We start from the raw sequence: 22812 nt of genomic DNA on the forward strand, positions 1-22812 counted from the left end.
CTTAACCATACACATTTGGAAAATGTTTAATGTATTCGGTAAGGTTGTGCCATTTTCAAGTTTATATATGATATTGAGTATATATATATATATATGAGTTGTCTGTAGTTTTTCATTTAATATATACTGTAAGTCTTTATTTCACTTATAAGTGAATGTTACAGAAGGTACAAATATACAGGCTCAATTAATCTGTAAAAGTGCATTTAAATGAATACTATACCATTACAAGTTCTAAACTTTTTGTTTTCTTTTTGCTACAGAAAAAACGAAGGTGAGAAGAGGAAGAGGAAATCTTATTGAAATTAATTGAATTAGTCAAAATGTTCACTTTTCCTAATAGTAGTTATGGTAGTATGATCATGCCCCCAGTCTACACCGTTAATGTCATACTGGGGTTGCTGGGAAACATAGTTGCCCTGTGGATATTCTGCTTTAAACTGAAGACATGGAACCCTAACCACCTGTTCCTCTTCAACCTGGTTATCGCCGACTTCATGGCTCTATTTAGTGTGCCGCTGAGGGTCGATTCCTTGATCAGGGGCCACTGGGTGTTTGAAGATGTTCTGTGCCGGATCAACCTCTTCCTAATGTTTGCTAACTGCTCGGCCAGCATTGCGCTCATGACCGTGGTGGCCATCTACCGCTACTTTAGGGTGAGGAAAGGAAAACAGACTGTATTATTATGTTGTGTCCACACTTCTACTGATAAACCTGAATCTGCTCTTAACCTGTCTGACACTTATTACATTTTGTACAGGATACAAGACAATACCAAACACTAACTGGTTGGTTTCCTAGTAGTGTTGAGGGTACATTGACCACAAAATATATCTCTGCAGTTGCCAGAGGGGTACGTGTTGAGTAGTTTAGCTAGGCTAAGCTGATAACAAATCAGTGTGATCTTGTTGATATAATGACCAGTAAGGTATATATTTGTAGCTAACATCTCCCACCTGGCTATAGTTAACAAGCAAGAGAATTAAACATTTAGCTAAAATGAACAAATACATAGTTGAGATAGTTAGCTAAAAGTAATGGATCAATATTGAAATTGCTAGTTAACAGTAATGGACAAATGGTTCAAATAGTTTAAAGTAATGTATGAACAGTTGAAAAAGTGAAGTAAACCCTGGGGAGGGCAGGTCTGTGACTTTGTAAAATCTAAATGTATCATCTCTCCCCTCTTGTTCCAGGTGGTCCACCCTCACTACCGCTTCACCCGCATGACCAAGCGGCAGGCTGCGTTCGTGTTGGTGTTTGTGTGGCTGTTGGTGATCAGTCATAGGGTTCCCATTCTGGCTTACAACTACATCAAGGACAGCGGCAACAACACCCAGTGCTTCTTTTTCACTCCTCACATCCTCCTGTTGCACCACAGCATACTGATGGTACTGATGGTGCTGGAGTTCATCTTCCCACTGGCCATACTGCTGTTCTGCTCCATCCGGATCTCCAGCTTCCTAAAGGAACGTCAGATGGGAAAACCTGACAAGGTACGCAAGGCAATGCGAGTGTGCGCCGCCATCGTTGCAGTGTTTACGATGTGCTTCCTACCCAGTACGGTGGTGACGATCATGTGGGTCATCTGCTCATACCGCTCGTGGGACTGTGCCGCCACCAACACTATCGTGCTGCTCAGCCATGTGTCTCTCGGGCTGAACTTCCTGAACTCAGCACTGGACCCCATTGTCTACGTCTTCTCCAGCTCCATGTTCAGGAAGGCCCTATTGAGTGCGTTGCCCCTGCACCATGCGCTGCGGCCAGAACACAGGCAAGAACACGCCTTCAGTTGACCACCCAGGCGGCGCTGAAGCCCATGAGGGCCAATGCCGGCTCCAGGCCTCCCCAGAATCAAATGACCTGAGATGTGATAATCTCTATAACAATATTTTACATTTCGTTGCCTCTGTACCTGTACTCTGTGCAATGACAATACATTGAATCCAATCCAATCCAATAACGAACATTTATTTTTACAATTAAAAACCGTGAGATAATAAAGAGGCTAATCAGTGTGATGTTTTACATATTTTGAGTACCAATCATCCAATGTTTGTGAAAGAGATTGTTACTTCGACTACCGTGTTATGAGGAGATAGCCTAGTTCCTGATGTTCAGTTTGTGTTGTACATTGTACATACAGTGACTGACAAGGCAGCCCATTTGTCCAATCATTTATAATTGTGATATCCTCAATCCTACACAGCATGCATGGCAAGACATTTGTTACCTGGATGATGGGCCTTATTTGGGGTAATAAAGAATCCCATCTTTATCATCAACTACATCTCCTGAGTCCTCTTATGAGTTTCCATCTAGCTCAACCCGCAAAGCTATCCCTACCTTTAACATTTGGTGGCAGTGTTGGGATCCAGTGGCTGCGAGCAGCTCAAAGAGTTGACCAGGAGAACACGCATCAAAACCGGACTGTATGATTATGGAGCTACCTGGGATCAGTGACCCGCCATTCTGTGGATTTCCCGTACAGAGAATATGCATATGCATCCTCGAGCTATGTCCGGAGGAGGCGGGAGGGGCTGGACCAGCGGAGTTCCATGGGCCCCGAACAGCTGTGTCTGTTATCTGGTTCATATATCGTTTTTATGTTGGGTAATCCGCTCATTCATCATCCAAACTTCCGTGATTCCTGTGCTTTCCACAACCATTACACTGCTACAGTTTAAATACATTTGTACCCATCATTTAAATAACTACACCATACCATGTCATTTGTTAAATGTTCCGTTTATTTAGTTTAAAAGGTCACCTCAATTTCATATTCCATATCGTTGGTCCTACCCAGGGACGTGCGGTCATATGAGGCAGGTGAGGCAGAGAGCCTTTTGAACTTACAGCCGCAGCTCCGTTGATTTCCCATTATTTCTCTTGAGATTGTTTTATGTCTATGTGAAGCCATTTAACATCACACAAGTGGTTGTGATCACTTTGAACCCAAGACTGCTTTTTATTGGTGAGCTAATTTTGGAAATTAAACTTAAATTGTAAGTAAATTGTGTTTCCTGGTTGCAATGGTTATCCTGTTGCTACGTTAGCTAATTAGCTAGCTAAGGACACTTAATAACCTTACGAGTTAATCGGAAGAGTTCAATTTGCATGAAATGATAGCTGGTTATCTAGCTGATGTTATAGTCTCCTCGATTTAACTATTAAAATTATAATGGGAAAAGGTAGAAACCCTCAGGGTGCTTGTGCAACTTCGTAAGAAAGAGTTCATATTCACAAGTTCATATTCATGAGTGCATAATATTTACACATGAGTTCATCACAAGCTAGCAGCTGCCTACTGTATGCACCTTACCAATGTGTGTGTAAAGAATGCTGATATGAAAAACAACCAGTAGTCAATGTGAAAGCTGCCAATTGAATGGTGATGCAAGTCACTTATAGTCACAGTGAGACACTGTTTTTACCTCCAGGCACTCAATTTCAATTGACTTTCTATAGACTGACACAACTAGGGAAAAGCTAGAGCATTGCGAGGCACAAACAGACTGGTGCTCAAAGTAAAAAAAATAGTTTAAAAGTTTGCAGTCATGTTTTTTTCAATGATGGGTTGTTGCTGAGCTAACTGCCTGTGCTATGTCAGGCAGCTAGCCATCTTAGCTAACTATATCATAGCAACACCATACACTCAACCAATTTCCACCTGTCCTTTTTTTTTACGCTCACATTTTGGAATATTAGCAGTGCCTCATGTTTCACAGACAAAAAAAAAGCATCAACGTTGCTCTCATTTTGCTTCTAGCATGCAGAATAGGCGAGTTGCAGCTCAACATGCTCTCAAAGGATCTGGCATAGTCCGTTCATTGAATGGCTCTTAAGGGATCGTAGACCCAAATGATGATTGATTAGATATCCTCCTGACTTACATTACCGAACCCTTCAAATTGTTTTCAGAAGGGTAGACTGACCTGCATCTCATAACAATGACCTGTTTAAATTAGCTACAGCTTAGCGTTTTTATTACAGAGAAAGGAGTGTTACAGTTCAACCTAGTGTAGTCTGTTTGAGTAAGCTGATGTTTTATTATTAAATAACCTTATTATATTATCTTATGCTGTTACATCATATTGGTCTGTTTAGTTATCCTTTCTTAGAAAGGTTAGACAGGCCTGGCTGCACACCACTGTTAAGGCTACAATTCTGCATCAGCAGAGCAAAATGCCTTAGAAAATATTTGTTCATAAGGTTGCCGTTCCCAGCAGTGTCCAGTTGTGCATTATTTCTATTGTGTGTTATTAATGCTACATCACTTTTAATTATCAAAGCAGTTTGTAGATTATATAGATTCATTTCTTTTTTGAAATGGGATGGCCAGCATTAACTTCAGGACGGTTTAAGTTGTATTTTGGGATGGTTTGGGATAGTTTTATGTGAAATGTTACAATGTGGCAAAGTGGTGTCTGAGTCCAAGGCATAAATGCAGTATGTCTACTAAGTTTGAATAGGACATAATGCAGAAATAAAATGAAATGATGGAGATAGATGAAGCTATATGGAGCTAGATTAAGAACAAATAGACACTTTATGCCTCACTAGCACATACATAACAGGGGACAGGGAACACTTTTGAAATGATAAACACTCCAATTATTTCAACATCAAATTTACTCATAATAAACAAAAGAGAAGTCATAGAAAGTTCCAGGTGGCTCTTTGTGGTTGTGTGAGGAGCTTCCGTCATTGACATATTTGACAAACTTCAGAGTGTCCGTGTCCCTGTAGACCAGTGCCAGTGAGTTCTCCTCAGGATTCACAGTCAAAAGCTACGAATACAAAACACACAATGACACACTAATATTACATGAAAAACAGTACCAAAAGTTTCGTTTAAACGCTGGGATATATCTTATATTGTTACCCTGATACATGCAGAGTTCTTCTTATGTTTTGCATCGCTAGCTAGCAAGCAAGCAGTAAGTGCTAGCCAACAGATAGCTAACTTAGCCAAGAACAGCAAAGGGCACATTAGATACATTAGTTTGTGTCCAAGAACAGCAAAGGGCACATTAGATACATTAGTTTGTGTCCAAGAACAACAAAGGGCACATTAGATACATTAGTTTGTGTCCAAGAACAGCAAAGGGCACATTAGATACATTAGTTTGTGTCCGAATATCTGCTCAAATTATAGACACTAGAGCAAAAGTCGCTTTGAAAACAACCATCAGTAGAAACACTCATGTTAGTGACAAACTGAACATGTTTTATAGGGAAACGTGAGGTGTAAATCTGCCAGAGTTCTCATGAACCAACAAATCAACACAACAAGGGTGTCTTGACAAATTATACACTGAAAACCTTGCAAATACCTCAGCTAGTTTCTGTCAAAGGAAATATAGAAATCTGTAATATCTAATATTTATCTGTAGAAACCACCCTCAAATGTATGTAGTGACAAACAGAACAGGCCTATTTTTTTGTGGTGCCCATGTTATTCACTATGCATGAGAGCTATGAAAAAGCCCAATGTGACTCAAACTAACAACAAACAAAACCTAGAGGGAAAGACAAAAACATGCATCATATTGCAAACAGTGTGTAGAGGTCTGTGAGAAGCTGAACATTTCTTCTCACTGTTACGAACATTCCGGACTGTTTATTTACTTTACCGCGAAATGCGGGAGTAAGAGACGGTGCCTCCATTCATTCTCACACACACGCACGCAGCCACAATTACCCAGCGTCTTCCTGCAGGTCACATAATATGTGAACCCTGAACATTGTTGAGAGAGTTGTGGGGTGTTTTGTGGGTTTGTGGTGTTTGTTTGTTTCACGATGTGAGATTGTAATGGTGTCGGGTGTTTACCGCGAATTGGTGTATTGTTTGGTCTGCCGCGATATACAGCACGCATACATATTATTTGCATACACCTGCTGTTGCTCAATTATACTGATATACATACTGGGTACCCACATTCTCATCCATTTGCATTGCAATGACGTCCATAAACTGGTTAACATACATTTACTCACACTTCCTGGTTCTCACGCTTCCACATACTGGTCCCAACGCGAAAGCGCGCTCGCGCTGGGATAACACTTTTACATTGTGTCACTAGTGGAGGGAGCGGGGCATTGTCACAGGGGTGTTTGTCGTGTTCACATTTCATTTAGGTAATAACTATGCATTGTAGGGTGATTTGCTATTGGGTTAAATGGTGTTTGAGTGATTATATGGAGACATGTTATTTGAATGTATAATGCCTGAATGAATGGGTTTGTTAATAATATGCCCAATGTGCTTTGCTTACCCATATTCATGGGTTGGCCCTATTAGGCCAATAAGTGGCAATAGCTAGGCCTTCTTAAGAGGCTAGCTCAGTGCCATTCAGAGAGTGGAGGTAGAAGGACAGCTTTCCTGCTGCGAGGAGTTGTCTGTCACGGTAACACTGTTACGCTGCATTTGGATATTGAATCTTTGTTTTTGTCTGAAGTACTTTGTTTTGTGCTATTAATACTTTTGCTAAAATCCACAACCTGGAAAGAAAATAAATATGGTTGAATTGAAAACGTAAACCACTGCTCCGGCGACTCTTTTGACCACCATCTCCAAAGTCCACATCCCTAATCGTGGGCTGGCCGCGCCGGTCGCTCACAAGGTCATACTATGACAGAAACATGAGGAAAGCGGTGGTAGGTGGGTTTCAAACCTAAATGAGTTCGGAATGTGTCGTGCTGCTCGCTAACACCGTTTCTCTGTAATAGTATTGCTTTCATCTCCTTTTCATCCTCAGGCCACACGTACACATAGACTTTGTGTTTAACAAATAAGACTCCAACATATGGCCCTCATCCATGCATAACATGCAGTGGCAGACTGTGGCTTTCATGGTTAAGGATTCAATGAGCATTCATGTGTTGTGGGAGTAAATAACAACTAGGGTTCCAGGGGCGTCATCCCTGGAGACATTATTTACATTTACATTTACATTTACATTTACATTTAGCAGACGCTTTTTGTCCAAAGCGACGTACAAGGGAGAGAATAGTCAAGCTATGAGCAATAGAACCTGGTGTAACAATACATAAATACTACTTTACATAAGAAATATAACAAAATGAAATAAAAAGAGTGCAGAAATGTAACTGCTGTAATTGCAAGTTACGCACTAGTCGAAGTGCCAGTTAGGACGGGAAGTGCTCTCTGAAGAGTTGGGTCTTCAAAAGCTATTACAGTGTTTTACCGTTCACTTTTTAAGTATTTTTAGACAAAAGTACAGGGGAAATGCATGGTTTAAGTAATATTGCTAATTAGTTTGTTTTAAAGCACTAACGGTACTTTAAATAACCTCAAACGTTATCCCATTTTACCATACCCTCATTCACAGACACTACTGAGGACACAGTGAAGGCTTTGGAGGACGGGATCAGACTAATGCTTCCGGAGAACGAGACATTATTGGATCGAGTCTGTTCCCACACTCTTGAATCACATACTTGAATGTAATATGAATAGGCAACGATCGAAAAAAATTGTTAGGCCTTCAGAGGAGGTTAAGCAGGCCCTGATAAAATGTATATATTGATTGACAATCCTCCAATAGGAGAGAGAGGTTCACCAATGGATGATGGCTCGCCCAGATCGAATAATGAAGCAACAATTCATGAGGATAGACTGCTATAGTGACTATAGTGACTATAGGAAAAAGTAAAAAACAAAACATTTGGCTATGATGCGTGAACTTAAGGCAATACTATGATGAGGCAGGTGATATTTGTACAAGTGTAATGTGAGAGTGTTCAGGGCAGGTACACCAACCTCCTCGTCTTCTCCATGAGCAATATAGGAAGTGAACCCCCCTGAAGCCTGCGGCCAGCCTATGGACAGATAGAGTGAACACTGTCACACACACATATGCACACACAGAGTGAACACTGTCACACACACATATGCACACACAGAGTGAACACTGTCACACACACATATGCACACACAGAAGTGAACACTGTCAAACACACATATGCACACACATAGAGTGAACACCGTCACACACACACATATGCACACACATAGAGTGAACACTGTCACACACACACACGTATGCATACACAGAAGTGAACACTGTCACACACACATAGAGTGAACACTGTCACACACACATATGCACACACAGAAGTGAACACTGTCACACACACATATGCACACACAGAAGTGAACACTGTCACACACACAGAGTGAACACTGTCACACACACACACACATATGCATACACAGAAGTGAACACTGTCACACACACATAGAGTGAACAGTGTCACACACACATATGCACACACAGAAGTGAACACTGTTACACACACGTATGCAGACATAAATCCTGTAATAATGTTCAGTAGGTGCACACTGTCAGACACACGTATGCAGACATAAATCCTGTAATAATGTTCAGAAAGTGAACACTGTCAGACACACGTATGCAGACATAAATCCTGTAATAATGTTCAGTAGGTGCAATCATGTTACCTGAACATCCGAGTGACAGAAGCAGGTCCAGGCCAAACTCCCTGCTGTTCTCAGAGTCATGCAGTAGGGTGTACGAGCCCTTCCTCCACCTCCTCACCTCACCCACACAGGCAGCGGAGGTGCCATCTATTACACACACACGCACACGCACGCACACACACACGCGCGCGCGCACACACACACACACACACACACACGCGCAGGCACAGGCACACGCAGGCGCACACGCACACGCACACACAGACACAGACGCACGCGCACACGCACACGCACACACAGACGCACAGACACAGACACAGACACAGACACGCACACACACACACACACACAGACACACAGACACACAGACACACAGACACAGACACACAATCAGACAAAATACACCAGGAGTCTATTATACACTAGCTCAAAAGAATTGCAAGCCACCTCATGTAACCGCTTATGCTGTGTTTTCAATTCAGCAACATTCTATTTGTACAGAATGAGTTGGTCTCCCATCAGACACATCCAACATCCAGTCACAAAGAGTAAATAAATGTGAAATGATCAAGGGATGAGATATGATGCCGTTGGTGATGGTGGTCTGTGTGTGAGAAACTCAACACATATGTTTGTTGATTAGGGTGACCAGGTGTCCGTCCTGCTTCGCACTGCACTGTACAGCATTTTGACCTTTAGTCCCACATCTGGCACGCTGCGATAAAGTCCCACATTTTCATTGGCCCGAAAGAAAAGAACATGGATGCATTCTCTTACCCTAACCCGGCACCTGTTCCGGCATGGTTTCAACTCTGTTTAGTAGTGCTACGTCAAAAGCAGCAACCTGACTCATACAAATACAAAATAGCCTAGCTTTTCTCAATAGCTTGCCTTTCATCCAATGGCTGAGAAGAGAGCAGTGAAGGTGGCCATCAGTACACTACAGACGTGAGACCAGTGAAGGTCTGGGTGTCCCAACGTAATCAGTGTAATTGACTGTACTCATATTGAAATACAAGGACCAAGAGGTCCATTTTGTTAATGGAAAAAAAGAAATTCTCAAATGACCATAATATAAAAACATTGCAACTGACCGTGTTGCTGAATCAGTGGGAGCCGTAAGCTTTTTTTCCTGGCAAAAATAGCAATATGCATTTTTTTAGGGCCAATACCGATTTTGATATCTAATGGCTCACGATGGCTGATAACCGATATTTGCCCAATATTTTGGAGCAATATTAATTAAACATGTTTGGCTTTTGTATAGAGGGAATCTAAATAACTTCCTCTGAGAAACAACATGCCATATATAAATCTAACAGCGCTTTATTAAATAAATATAAATAATAAATTATTCTTTAACACCCTAAAAAGTAGAAAAAAATTCTGTTTATGTAATGTGAGAAAAAAACACTTTTAAATTAAAAAGGTAGATAAACTTTTCAGACATCACATAACAGTTCAATAATCCCAGTTCAGAAGCACCAAGTTGTAATGTAAAAAGCAAAGGATGTGTTCATTAGGGGTGGGAATCTCTTGGCACCTCACGATTCGATTCGATTCCGATTCAGAGGTCAACGATTCGATTCTAAACCGATTCTCGATTCTAAACCGATTATCGATTATCAATTCTAAACCGATAAAACGATTATCGATGCATCTCGATTTTTAAAACATTTGAGTTTGCTACTCAGAGTCTCAAATCACTTCCTACTTTGTGTTTGATAATTAAAGAAAATCAACAGATCTATTTCTTTATTGGAGAAAAAGTGTGTCCTTGTCACAATTATGACTTTCTATGAACAATGCAATAATCGATGCAGCTTGCATTTCAACACAAAATGAATGTGTAAAAAAATAAATAAATAAAAAATATTATTTTTTTATTTTATTAAAAAATCGATTATGAACTTTTCTGAATCGAGACAGAATCGTTCTAGAGAGAATCGAGAGAAATCGAAAAATCGATTTTTTTTTCCCCCCACCCCTAGTGTTCATGTTCTCAGAGTGCTGAGTGTGTGACAAGTGTGTGACAAGTTTTGATTGTTGACATTTCCCATTATAAATCAATTATGGGGTCATTTACAGGTCCGTAGATAGATAGATGGATACTTTATTAATTTCGAGGGAAATTTAGGAAATATATAGTATAAATCGATTGCAGGTCACAGACTCAGGTCAAGTTCAATGTAATGAAAATCTTTGCATTCTTGCATGCATTCTAGGTTTAAGTCTGCTTAAACTCGTGAATGTATCAGTAAATTACTGACTAGTTAATGGAACAGTTGTTAAATAAATTCCTGCTAAAGTAGAAGCTACTATAAGCAGAGTTTCACACTGTTGCTTTAACTTTTCTTTTGCATGATTCATTCTGGATTACATAGCATCAGTGGTACAGGCATCAGCTCACACCTAACCTTAACACACACACACACACACACACACACACACACACACACACACACACCTTTTTTCTTTTCTCCTTCCTTGTCCCCGCGATCTTTTCGTCTTCCCTCGGTTCCTTCTTCATCTACTCCTGATTCATCATCATCATCATCATCATCATCGTCGTCATCATCATCACTACTCTCATTGTCTTTGGCCAGTTGATGTAGCTTCAGTCCACAGAAGTTAGAGAGCAGGAGGAAGAGCGCCTCAGAGGAGAAGAGCTCCCAACACTCTTGGACACATGGTGGCAGTGAAGACTGGTCAGCATATTCATAGCGCCTAGACAAATACATTCATCTCAACACTCAGCTCATTTAAAATCATCAAGTCAGGGCTCAAACAACTTTGTTTCATTCTATCAGCACATATTTATAATAATGTTAAACTGGTGCTAGATACAGATGCAATGTGTGTCAAATGGATCTTTCAACAAAACTGAACCAACATGTGACTAAATCATTTGCTCCGTATACATACTTCACTAGAATTATGCATCAAAAACCGTTGGCTCAAATCAGCCCTCTTTGTCTGCATATCAAATCATTTTTCCTGTAGATTAAGTTGCATTTAGCATTTGCAGTTGGACCTGTGCTGGAAAATGTCTACTGGGATGATTCCGTGGAAACCAACACAGGTGAGAACAATTTGAGCTCGTGGATCCCCTTAGATAGAAGAATTTGTCATTGAAATCAGGGGACAACAGGGCATGTTGACAATGTGGTCCCATGGGGAGTATTGTGGTCTTGTGGGGAATGTTTGTCCTACAGACTACCTACTTTGTAAGGAGAATAGAACTAAAATCGTATTAGCAATAATTAAGATGGGCTATTAATATTAGCCTAACATGCAACATGATCTTTCAAAGCTTGTTTCGCTGACCCTTTAGGTGGCTCTTCCTCCCTACACTACTCCAGGAGAGGAGAGTCTGGAGCAACATCTTAGCATCACATGCTCCAGCTACCCATTTTGCCTGTGAAAAAGGCAGCTCCAATCAGCATCCGTGACGCACAGAAAAATATATTGGCCTGTCAGCTAAAATCTCAAAAAAATATGACTTTCCTATTTTTTTTTCAATTTGCTAAAATTAGCCTACTGAAATAATAATAAAATGTTAAGAAATGACATTACCATAATAATGTGTTGGTGTAGTTTGTGTGTGAGTGTGTGTTAAGGAAGAGTATCACTACGTTGTTACCTGAAGAGCTATCGTTAGCATAGTTGACCTTGGTTGGACACTTTGAATAGTAACAATAGGAACCAGACGAAATAGCTAGTATGGTTGATAAATCAAACTGCTACTATCCACTGCTAGAGTTGGGGTATTTAGGTCATGTAAGATAAGCATATGAATGAACAAAACCCATTTTGTTGGGGTGGCATAAGAGTGTTTACTCAAAATGAATTCTCCACTAGCACCCATCAAACACTAGCCTGGATACCATCCAAATTTAGCCCCGCCAACAACATTTGAGGTCTGGAAGTTCGGTATGGCATCGCTCCGTTGGGGAGAAATTATGCCCGACCTGAAGCTGAGCTTACCAATCAAATTGTCAGAGGCATTTTTTCTCCTGGTTCGGTTGAAACACGCCCCATAATCACAGCCCAATGGAGCAGTATCAGACTCATATTCTGACTAGAATTATGAGTATGACAACGTCAGGCTAATCAAACACAGCACTGGTAAATGAAGGCACACAAAGAAATGTGATGACTTAATGTCTTACCTCTTGTTGGCAGGACCTTTGGTCACCCACTGGATCTCGGCTGACTTCAGAGCAGCTCTCACTTCCAGAAACCTCTCCTTCTGAAAATGGAAATGATTGAGAGATGAACAAAAAGGCAAAAATAATTCCTTGTTTGATTACATATGACATTTATTGGGTTGGAAGCTCAATAATTAGTAATAATCCTAAACTAGTGGGATGACATTGTGCCAGTCATACGATGAGAATTAAGCTCAGAGCAAAACCCACTTATGACCTTCAATCTTGAGTACGAGCAACAAGTAATATGGAATGGAATCGGATGAAGGTAGAGTCCGTGATTCTGGCATATTTCTGGCTATAAGCAGGCAAGGTCTCAATGTCACCCCAAGACCCTCGCCACAAAAACAGAACACACAACAGTGTCCGTCAAGCTGAGGACAAGACCAGAATGCTTGTGCTAGATTGGCTGGAGAGAAAGAGCACCTGCCACAGTCAGCGTCTGTCCAAGGATATATGGCAGCAAGCCTGGCTTTGCTTCAACGAACCCTGAGCAAAACATGGAATGCCACTGTGAATACCCCAAACCCATCACATTAGAATATCCCAAACCCATCACATTTTTAAGGGATTTTTTATTGAAGCTTTCAATCACACCTGTGAATAATTTGTTGCAACATGAGCTCCTCGCACTAGCTGTATGTAACCAACAGTGGTGTAAGAATAGTAGTGTTATACCCAGAACTACAGAACTATGTGGCAGAACTACAACTATGTGGCAGAACTACAATGCCCAGAATGCTTTGCAGGAAAGAGGAGAGATTGTGGTTGTTGGAGAGTAAACTTTCTTCGAACTTGTGTGTCCGTGACTCTTTTTACATACTACTACACCAACAACCTAGTCCCGAAGATATCAAGGTTTACAGTACTATACTGTATGTAACCAATCCATGCTGCCGTACTATAGACTCCAACCTTTTTGTCATCCATACCAGGTACATGTGATGTATTTTTTTCTACTCTACTTTCTCTTTATGAATAAATATTCCCGAGTTGGGAGGAGTAGAGCCAAACCATGCTGCCATGCTACGGACTCCACGTGTGTAACCATTTGCTCTGGGAAAACACAACACAGAAGAGTAAAGAGGGTTACATTTACATTCACACTGCTGCTAGCAGATTGGTTCATCAGGTTTCCCATACACATTTGGGTTCTGCGACAGCGAGGAAGTGGAATGGTGTTGAAATAAATGAAGGATGATCTTTCTCTCTCAACTTCCACATTGATCACTCCGTTTACTCTCAGACTCGAGTTTACAGTGCATGATGGCCAGCGCAGTTTTGCTCAAATGATGTAATTTAAGCATGTCTCCTATTAATTAAATATGACTAGATATGGATTCATGAAGATATCACCACAAATAACTAGAGGTGGCTATCGAGATAGTACTAAATTGGTTCTAGTTCCTGACTGGTCAGTACTGAAGTATGGATAAGCTCCTGGACAAACAGTGCTGTTATTGGTATTTATCTAACATTAATTCATTCTAACATAGCTGCCATTTTGATGGTTGGTGCTACATTGACCTAGCCTTACGTTGTCATACTCATAATTCTAGTCAGAATATGAGTTCTGATACAAATGCCTTGATTGCGTTTCAATTTGATTGGTCCGAACAGCTTCTGTTCGGGCATAGTTTCGCCCCAACGGAGCAATGCCAGAACAAACTTATCGACTTCAAATGTTGTGGACCAACTACCAACTAGCGCGTTACATTATTTTGTTGTGTGAGAGGAAATAACTCTCCATACCAAATCTTAAACAAAGCAGCATTTCGTAATATAGCTACTTCTAATTGAGAATATGTCTGATAAGAAGTTGCAAATGGCACTGGCGTTGTCAGCTCTTGGTCTTTTGCTTGTGGAAAAGAAAGTAAGAGGCGGAGCTGAAAAATAAGGAGAAAAGCAGCCAAAAGGGATCCGACTAGTGTCGACGTGCACGACACACCGCAAAGACTAGGGCTGCAGACGCTCACCAACGGCCCCACATTGGCCGACTGTTGGCTTGGTGTGTCAGGGGCTTTAGACAGGGTGAGAAGAATGAACTCTGTGACAACATACCCCAAACTAATATTTCATAATGTAATCTGATTATATACTACCACAGATATCTACAGTAGCCTACCCCTCAGAATCCTCCAAAGCTATGCTTCACTCCAAGGCTAGAAGTTTTGAATATCAGTAATAATTGGAGAGTTCTAATGAAAGTCTAATTTGGCTCCTGTAATGCACATTACACGTTTCAAAAGCAAGTGTTATGTTCATTGCACACAAAATCCATGAACTAACAACACTCTCCTTCATGTGATACTGAACATTAACACTCTCCTTCCTTCATGTGATACTGAACATTAACACTCTCCTTCATGTGATACTGAACATTAACACTCTCCTTCATGTGATACTGAACATTAACACTCTCCTTCATGTGATACTGAACATTAACACTCTCCTTCATGTGATACTGAACATTAACACTCTCCTTCATGTGATACTGAACATTAACACTCTCCTTCATGTGATACTGAATATTAACACTCTCCTTCATGTGACACTGAACATTTCTGTGTATCTTTAAATCATGTATAATGCTTGGCCTTTGAGGTGTTAGAGACATACCTGTAAAAAGTTTGGTAAACGAATCTCCGAACTCTCCTGAAATTCCTGCTGGACTTGAATCTGGTAACAATCATTCAGGTACTCCTGATTGATCCACTTGTGCAATATTTTCTCCTACAAAGACACACGCACAATTACAACAGCCCCACTGCCACAGACCTGCCTGGTCCAATTCCAAAGCACAAACACACAACTGGACAGAACTTTAAAGATTAGATTAGACAATCTACTGTTTCCACGTACATCACTGGGGGTGTGCTTGTGACGAGCGGCAGGAGGTTCCGTGTGTTGGGGGAATCTTGGGAGAGAAGGGCCATGAAACCAGCCGCTCAGAGACAGGCGACACTTTTCAGATGACAAGACCTCTGCCACCTGTGACGCCACATGGGCATAGCAATCACAAATGAACAGAAGTCACCTGCAGGGCTAGATATCAGGGCACAGCAACTACACATAACTGACTAAACAGAATCCCTCAGTACTGTTGTCTACAGTAATGTTAAGAATCGAGGAAAGCAAACCACTTCATCCTCATACTTAATACTACAAGTACTACTCAAGAGTTTGCTATCACAATGACATTTCATTGTTTTTCTAAATTATATCCTTTGTCTTTGCCTTCTTGTCTTTGATGAAAACTGATGGTCAGAGCTTGTAGAAAAAATAAACTCCAGAATGCATCATCTTTTGTTACCATATCAAAAGAAACTCTGATGACCCATCCAATTTGACTATTACTATTTCATCTTTAAAATGAACAATTTAACATATTCATCAACATCACAGAACAGTGCACACCAGCTTCAACCGGGATAGAAAGAGAACCCAACTGTGCAGGTAGATAAAATCATCAGTCTCTAGTTTGAGAAACAGATGCCTTACGCGTTCTGAGATGGCTGCTTTATTAAACACTACCCATCAAACACCAGGCTCATTGGTTGCTAACCTTGCTAACCTTGTAGGTGGAGTTTAAAACAAAAAGCCATATCTGAGATTGGCCAATGAAAGGAAAATACTAAAATTGGCAAAAGGAAACGGATACTGGATGGAAGATAATTCAAAGGTTATATGTTATATATGAGGTGTTGAGGTTTTCATCACAGAGAAGAAACTTTGTGAGGCACACAACAAATGAAAAGATGCCAGAGAAGTGATTGACACCGTGATGTTCTGTGACCTCTTAAGACCCCATTGTACAACTCCCTTTGCAGTGAGAGATCCATCGTGTAGTAATGATAAGAGATAGATACCTGATGGTGAGATCCATAGTGTAGGTAGAGTAGTATATAGTTTAGATAATAAGAGATAGATACCTGATGGAAGGACACAGGCGACACCTCAAAGAAGACCAGTGTGTTCCTGCTGGGCACGAGAGACTTCACCACACGCCCTGGCTGCCCGTGCTCTGCAGCACATATACACACAAAAGAATGAAGCACACACAGATTCTTGTGGAATTTCTTCCAATATGATCAACGATACAAATTTCACTTGTCCCCATGTCGAGAATGAAACAGACAAAAAGTAGTCTTCCTTCCCATCCCATTCTGTGATGACTAAGCAAGCCTGTATAAACACGCTATTCAGACTGGGCACAACTGACTTTTATACAATCTGAATATGACTATTAGGTTAGTGACTTCAGACTAAGCACAAGTGACTTTTATACGATCTGAAAATGACTATTAGGTTAGTGACTTCAGACTAAGCACAAGTGACTTTTATACGATCTGAAAATGACTATTAGGTTAGAGACTTGCGGGTTGCGGATAGGCACATAGGGTAAAAAAGTGTAAATAGAAAATAAACAAGAAAGCTAACTTCGACAAATATTCTCTAACTTGCACAGTATATGTGCTTTCTGCTTATACCATCTCAATATGTTCTCATATTTGACCGATTGTTTTTCTATCATGAAGGTTTAAAATGTTAATACAACAATAAGCCATTGATGATGTCAATCATGTGGATTCAGAGCAGCAACTACGGCACCAAATTATTATTTTTTTAACATTTTAATCTTTTAAAAAAAAGATTTTCCACAGCTACCTAATAACATTTAAGAAATTTAACTGAATACAAAAAAAAAAAATCCATGACAAGATTTGGTGTAATGACCCTAAGTGTTATTGAACATTAACACCAGATAGTGTGAGTTTGAAAGGGGGTCATGCAAGATAGCCCACTAAGCTGTGTCAAAGGTAGGATAGAGTGACTGGGATTAGCCCTTTGGTGTTCAGCGCAGAGGGGTGTCTCACCTATTGCCTTTACATTCGGTCCAATAATATCACTCATCAAATAAAATAGCGTCTTTTATTGTCATTTTCTAGCCTTGGTGGACACCCTGCAGGTAAATACTTTAGTGAATGGAGAAGACGAACAACAAATCAAACCAGACCCTTGAGTACAAGGCCCTAAGGTATACGATCCACTGATACACACCATCAGTGCTGAAGAGATCGAGTGTTCCACCATCACCAAGTTCCCACGGTGGCACCAGGTATAGGATAAAGGCCACTCTTCTGCCTTCCAGCTCATCATCATGACACAACAGGACATCTACAAAGAGAGGGAACGTCACATGGGAGTGATTGGGAGACGGAAGGTGGAATAAAGTGAGGGATGTTACACTGAGGTGCAAAAAGGCAAATAAAAAGCAGCAAAATAAAGGAATGGAAGATATGGTAGGTAGGGTATGAAAGAAGGAATTTAGGAATACAGAAGAATAAGAAACGTGTGGGTTTATGGACCTGTGTGTTGATACTTGGCACAAGAAATGTCCACTGTTGGCTCGAGCTCCACACCCAACAGCTCGCTTAACCAGGAGCGAAACTGGCCAAACAACACGGACCTAACAACGCATACAAAAAGTTACAAACAGCAAGCATAAGAATATGTCAAATATAAGAATTATAATGCATAAACACACCTCAACTCTGTGATACATGGCTCCACCCTGATCTTCAAATCATCAGACTGGAGGGAACAGAGAAACTCAAAAGGTGGAAGACATTCTATGCCAATGAACGCATTTTTCATTGAATATGGTTGGCTGTCACACTCACAACAATCATTTCACACCTATGAGCATGCCAGTTCCATTTTCTTTTTGAGCTCTCAAATTCCATGCCAAAAAGTAGATATCCTGCAGCCAGGGACAAAACAATATTCTGTTCACTCATAATGTGTCTGAAAATGATCTCTTAAAGTCATCTTTTAGAATCAGTTAATCTAAGGAAACATAAAATAACCATCAGATTTAACATAGACAGTGACATATGCCAGGACAGTGATCTAAGTATTACTATAATTTCCCAACTATTAATTGCGGTTTGTACATTGATTTTGTCAAATTTCTGAAGCCCTGCGGTTAATACTCGGGTGCAGTCTATACATGAGAATGCATTTTTTTCGCCTGGAAGTTAGTAACGCACACTCTGTACTCTGCCAGGTAGAATGGGTCTCTCTCCCTCTTTCACATATGAATCCCATTAATGTATCAAGTAAAAACAATATGGGATAGAACAATGTTTTTTTTTCATTCACACTCAGTATTCCATAACGATAAAAGAGCCGGTGTGTGTTTTGAGGTGGCTCCTAGAATCTAAAATATAAAACATATTTTGGTTTGTTTAACACCTTGTTGTTTACGACATCATTCCAGATGTGTTCTTTCATAGTTTAAATGTCTTCAATATCAATCTACAATGTAGAAAATAATACAAAATAAAGACAAAACATTGAATGAGAAAGTGTTACCAAACTTTTGACTGGTACTATATATACTGTATATGTTATGTTTGTGTATCGTGTCCATTTATCTCATGCATCAGCCATGTGATGGTCTCCCCTCCACTTCTCAAGCGTGGCCTGATAGACCCCTGGTCTCCCCTCCACTTGTCAAGCATGGCCTGATAGAACCCTGGTGTCCCCTCTTCCTGCTATGCACCCAAACCAGTTCCCCAAACACAACCCACAGAGTTACCTTTATTCCATCATGCTAAGTTGTGTATTCTGTTTCCCTAGAACTGAGCATACTACTTGGAATAGTTTGCAGGGTGGATAGCTGTGCTTGAGAACAGAGCCAGAGGATGCTGGGAGCTAGAAGAAATAACGCTGCTTGAAGCAAGCGTGTTGTGTGCATTGCAAAGAGTACTTTGCTCAATCTATGCTACAACTGCCAGGGCCCCCTCAAAACACTCAATACTAATACAAACCATCTAGGAAAGGTAACCTTCCATTTTGCAATCACAATGAAATGCTACATTGTGGCTATACCATGTTTGTTTTGAGTCAAAGTGGAGTGGCACTCATGCTTGAGAGCAGATACTGGATTGTTGGGTTACTTCCAGTCAGCGTTAGTGTAATGTTATATTGTTGGGTTACTTCCAGTCAGCGTTAGTGTAATGTTATATTGTTGGGTTAGTTCCAGTCAGCGTTAGTGTAATGTTATATTGTTGGGTTAGTTCCAGTCAGCGTTAGTGTAATGTTATATTGTTGGGTTAGTTCCAGTCAGCGTTAGTGTAATGTTATATTGTTGGGTTAGTTCCAGTCAGCGTTAGTGTAATGTTATATTGTTGGGTTACTTCCAGTCAGCGTTAATGTAATGTTATATTGTTGGGTTGCTTCCAGTCAGCGTTAATGCAATGTTATATTGTTGGGTTACTTCCAGTCAGCGTTAGTGTAATGTTATATTGTTGGGTTACTTCCAGTCAGCGTTAATGTAATGTTATATTGTTGGGTTACTTCCAGTCAGCGTTAGTGTAATGTTATATTGTTGGGTTACTTCCAGTCAGCGTTAATGTAATGTTATATTGTTGGGTTGCTTCCCGTCAGCGTTAGTGTAATGTTATATTGTTGGGTTGCTTCCAGTCAGCGTTAGTTTAATGTTATATTGTTGGGTTGCTTCCAGTCAGCGTTAGTCTAATGTTATATTGTTGGGTTGCTTCCAGTCAGCGTTAGTGTAATGTTATATTGTTGGGTTGCTTCCCGTCAGCGTTAGTGTAATGTTATATTGTTGGGTTGCTTCCAGTCAGCGTTAGTTTAATGTTGTATTTTCCTTTGGTGGTAAGGCTGTGGATTTCACGTTTAAAGTCTACGTTTGAATGTGTTAGCCAATCAGAGCAGAGGTTGCATATCTATTTGAAATATTAAATATTGACTCTGAAATATGAATGACTTTGTGTGATGTTTGACCTCAACAGTGTGTATGTGTAATATGTGATCATACCTGTTTGAACTTGTAGAGATCGTTACTCTTGCTGTGGAAACTCAGCTGGGACAGCTCCTCCTCCAGGCTGGACACAAACTCTTCAGTGAGCAGGAACTGATTAATCACACAATGAGGGAATGGATTGCAGTCCAACTCCACATTACCTGAATGCACACAAAATAAGGCAACACTTATTCATTCTATTCAGTGGTATTCTTCTGTCATAACCCTTTCAGCATAATGTCCACAGGGTCAAATACATTTAGCTTAATGCCGAGGAGGAACTGAACAAGGAATTAGTGATCTACTGTGTCTGATGACTAGACTGCAGTTGCATTGATTTGTTACTTTGTTATTGATGTAAAAACAAAAACAATAAAGAAAGGTTAAGATTATGATCAAATACAGTTATCCTGCATTTTGGCTAGCACAGGAAAGGGTTGTTATGTCAAATACTGCTGGCAGACCATTTAGCCTGCTATCAATATTTGTATTGACTATTTTACTGGATATTGTGTTTTAGAAATGGTTGGTTACTTTTATATTCACTTAAGCTGTTGGGTTCAGTTTTGGATATGAAATAAAAATAAATGTTCACAATTAAATACAAATTCTTATTTGTTTAATAATACAAGGTGACAACTTGTAACCCCCGTATGGGATAAATGCACATTCTCAAGTTAAAGCTGCAGCGGGCAACCCTTATAAAAATTACTTTTTATTTGCTAAAACTGTCATTATGTCCTGTCAGTAGTACATGACTACTGCAGAGAATGTCCTTTTGAAAAAAAAATGCATTTGTGAGTCAAGCTGCTTCAGCTCTCTAAATCCACAAAGAAATGCAGGGATGTTCAAAAATGTCAAGCAGTTTGTATATGCACTTTCGGTAGTCTGCAAATAAATGCAACAACGTTTACATTTGTGTATCTCCTGACATAAATATGTTAATAAGGAAATACATTTGTGACTCGCGTGACATTTATTTGTGGATTTTGAAACTACCCTGACTCCATAGTCTTCAGTCTTGCAGTGCGAGTAGTTCCACGGTCCAATTTCGCGACAGAAGAAGGTCGCAGTGTCTGTCCGGCTTAAAAGTTACCTACTGCAGCTTTGCAGAATACTTATCATGACAGTCAATGGCTTTTATAAAAACGTACTGAATTGTAAAATAGCAGCAAACTGTGTCAAACTATGGAGATGGATGTCAAATGTTAATGTAAAACGTCGATATATTTTCAGGCGTAATTACTTCGACCAAAGTGTTTTCCATTGCTTCGATCTGCCCACCACTAGCGTTCAGTCACTGAAGCTTTCTAACTGGCATCTAGCTGACAGTCGACTCGCTTTACCTGGGTTTATCAAGGTTCAGTCACTGACCGTGTCTGTAACTCGTGCGGTCCCTCCATGCTCCCTGCAAAGCTGTCTTGGTTGTGGCGTTGAGAAGAGAGTTGTTGATATCAACATGCCAGCGTTTCTCCTTTTTCATATCGTCAGGTAATGTTCGGACATTTTGTTTGCGTTTGCAACTCATTCCTACGAACAGAGACTGCTGGCAAACACTACTATAGAGAAGTAAACTCGTTTCTTAGTTAATTCTCAAATACTAACGTGCGTGTAACCAGCAATATGGCCGTCATTCCTTCATTTGTCATAATAAAAGTCCAAACGTGGTCTGCTTAGATCGGTGCTCCCAAACGTCCACAAAAACAGAAGTGTTGAAAAATGCAAAGCAACTAGTAAGCTGTACATAACACCCTGAAATACCTTTTTTTGAATACACACACACACACACACAAATACAAGCTGAGAAAAGTATCACTTGTGTGCAACTTCTGTGAAATGACATGTATAGAATTTTACATCAGAATAATGAGCCTCAATCTCGAACATTTTCTTAAGTGTCTTCTTAAATATCTTCTTACGAACTTCATAAGACCAACCCTAAAAAAAGATCTCCGCCAATATGTTTTTTTGTTCCTACTCTCCTTACCCCTGTAACAGTAACCCTATGAGCACAGTGTATACCCACTAAGCTGTTTTTGTCATGTATATACCACCTGATGTCTGTATATATATTATGTACATCTACCAAATGCATGCTGTGTACAACACTTGTTGTTTCCCTTCCCCTTCTGCCACACAACCCTCCCCCATCCCCCCCTTCCTATCTCCACCCGGCCGACCTCAAGCAGATGGGTCCCCCCTTATGTGCCATGGTTCTGCTTAAGGTTCCTTCCTGACTAACAGGGAGTTTTTCCTTGCCCCTGTTGCCATTGTGCTTGCACTAAGGGGGTCCAGGCTCT

General features: G+C 40.4%; 2 protein-coding genes across 3 annotated transcripts; one reads left to right on the top strand and one right to left on the bottom strand.

Moving 5' to 3' along the window:
• The first annotated feature begins 362 nt into the window (after nucleotides 1–362).
• LOC116220696 (hydroxycarboxylic acid receptor 2-like) lies at nucleotides 363–1796 on the top strand. Its single transcript, XM_031568657.1, has 2 exons — nucleotides 363–656; nucleotides 1197–1796. Exons 1-2 carry the CDS (start codon nucleotides 363–365, stop codon nucleotides 1794–1796), a joined length of 894 nt encoding a protein of 297 aa, XP_031424517.1.
• Nucleotides 1797–4614: 2818 nt separating this feature from the next.
• ogfod1 (2-oxoglutarate and iron-dependent oxygenase domain containing 1) lies at nucleotides 4615–22167 on the bottom strand. Of its 2 annotated transcripts, XM_031569745.2 has the most exons (13): nucleotides 21887–22167; nucleotides 20528–20673; nucleotides 18227–18273; nucleotides 18048–18148; nucleotides 17740–17856; nucleotides 16611–16702; nucleotides 15541–15669; nucleotides 15298–15411; nucleotides 12640–12719; nucleotides 10935–11194; nucleotides 8489–8614; nucleotides 7787–7845; nucleotides 4615–4790 (listed from the first exon to the last, which is right to left on the bottom strand). In XM_031569745.2, exons 1-13 carry the CDS (start codon nucleotides 22038–22040, stop codon nucleotides 4632–4634), a joined length of 1584 nt encoding a protein of 527 aa, XP_031425605.1. In that variant the 5' UTR covers nucleotides 22041–22167; the 3' UTR covers nucleotides 4615–4631. The 2 variants fall into 2 exon arrangements, with proteins under 2 accessions (XP_031425605.1, XP_031425606.2); XM_031569746.2 differs by lacking the exons at nucleotides 20528–20673; nucleotides 21887–22167 and adding an exon at nucleotides 18363–18386.
• Between the last annotated feature and the right edge of the window lie 645 nt (nucleotides 22168–22812).

The sequence above is a fragment of the Clupea harengus genome, chromosome 6 (genome assembly GCF_900700415.2).
Source record: "Clupea harengus chromosome 6, Ch_v2.0.2, whole genome shotgun sequence".
Lineage (NCBI taxonomy): Eukaryota > Metazoa > Chordata > Actinopteri > Clupeiformes > Clupeidae > Clupea > Clupea harengus.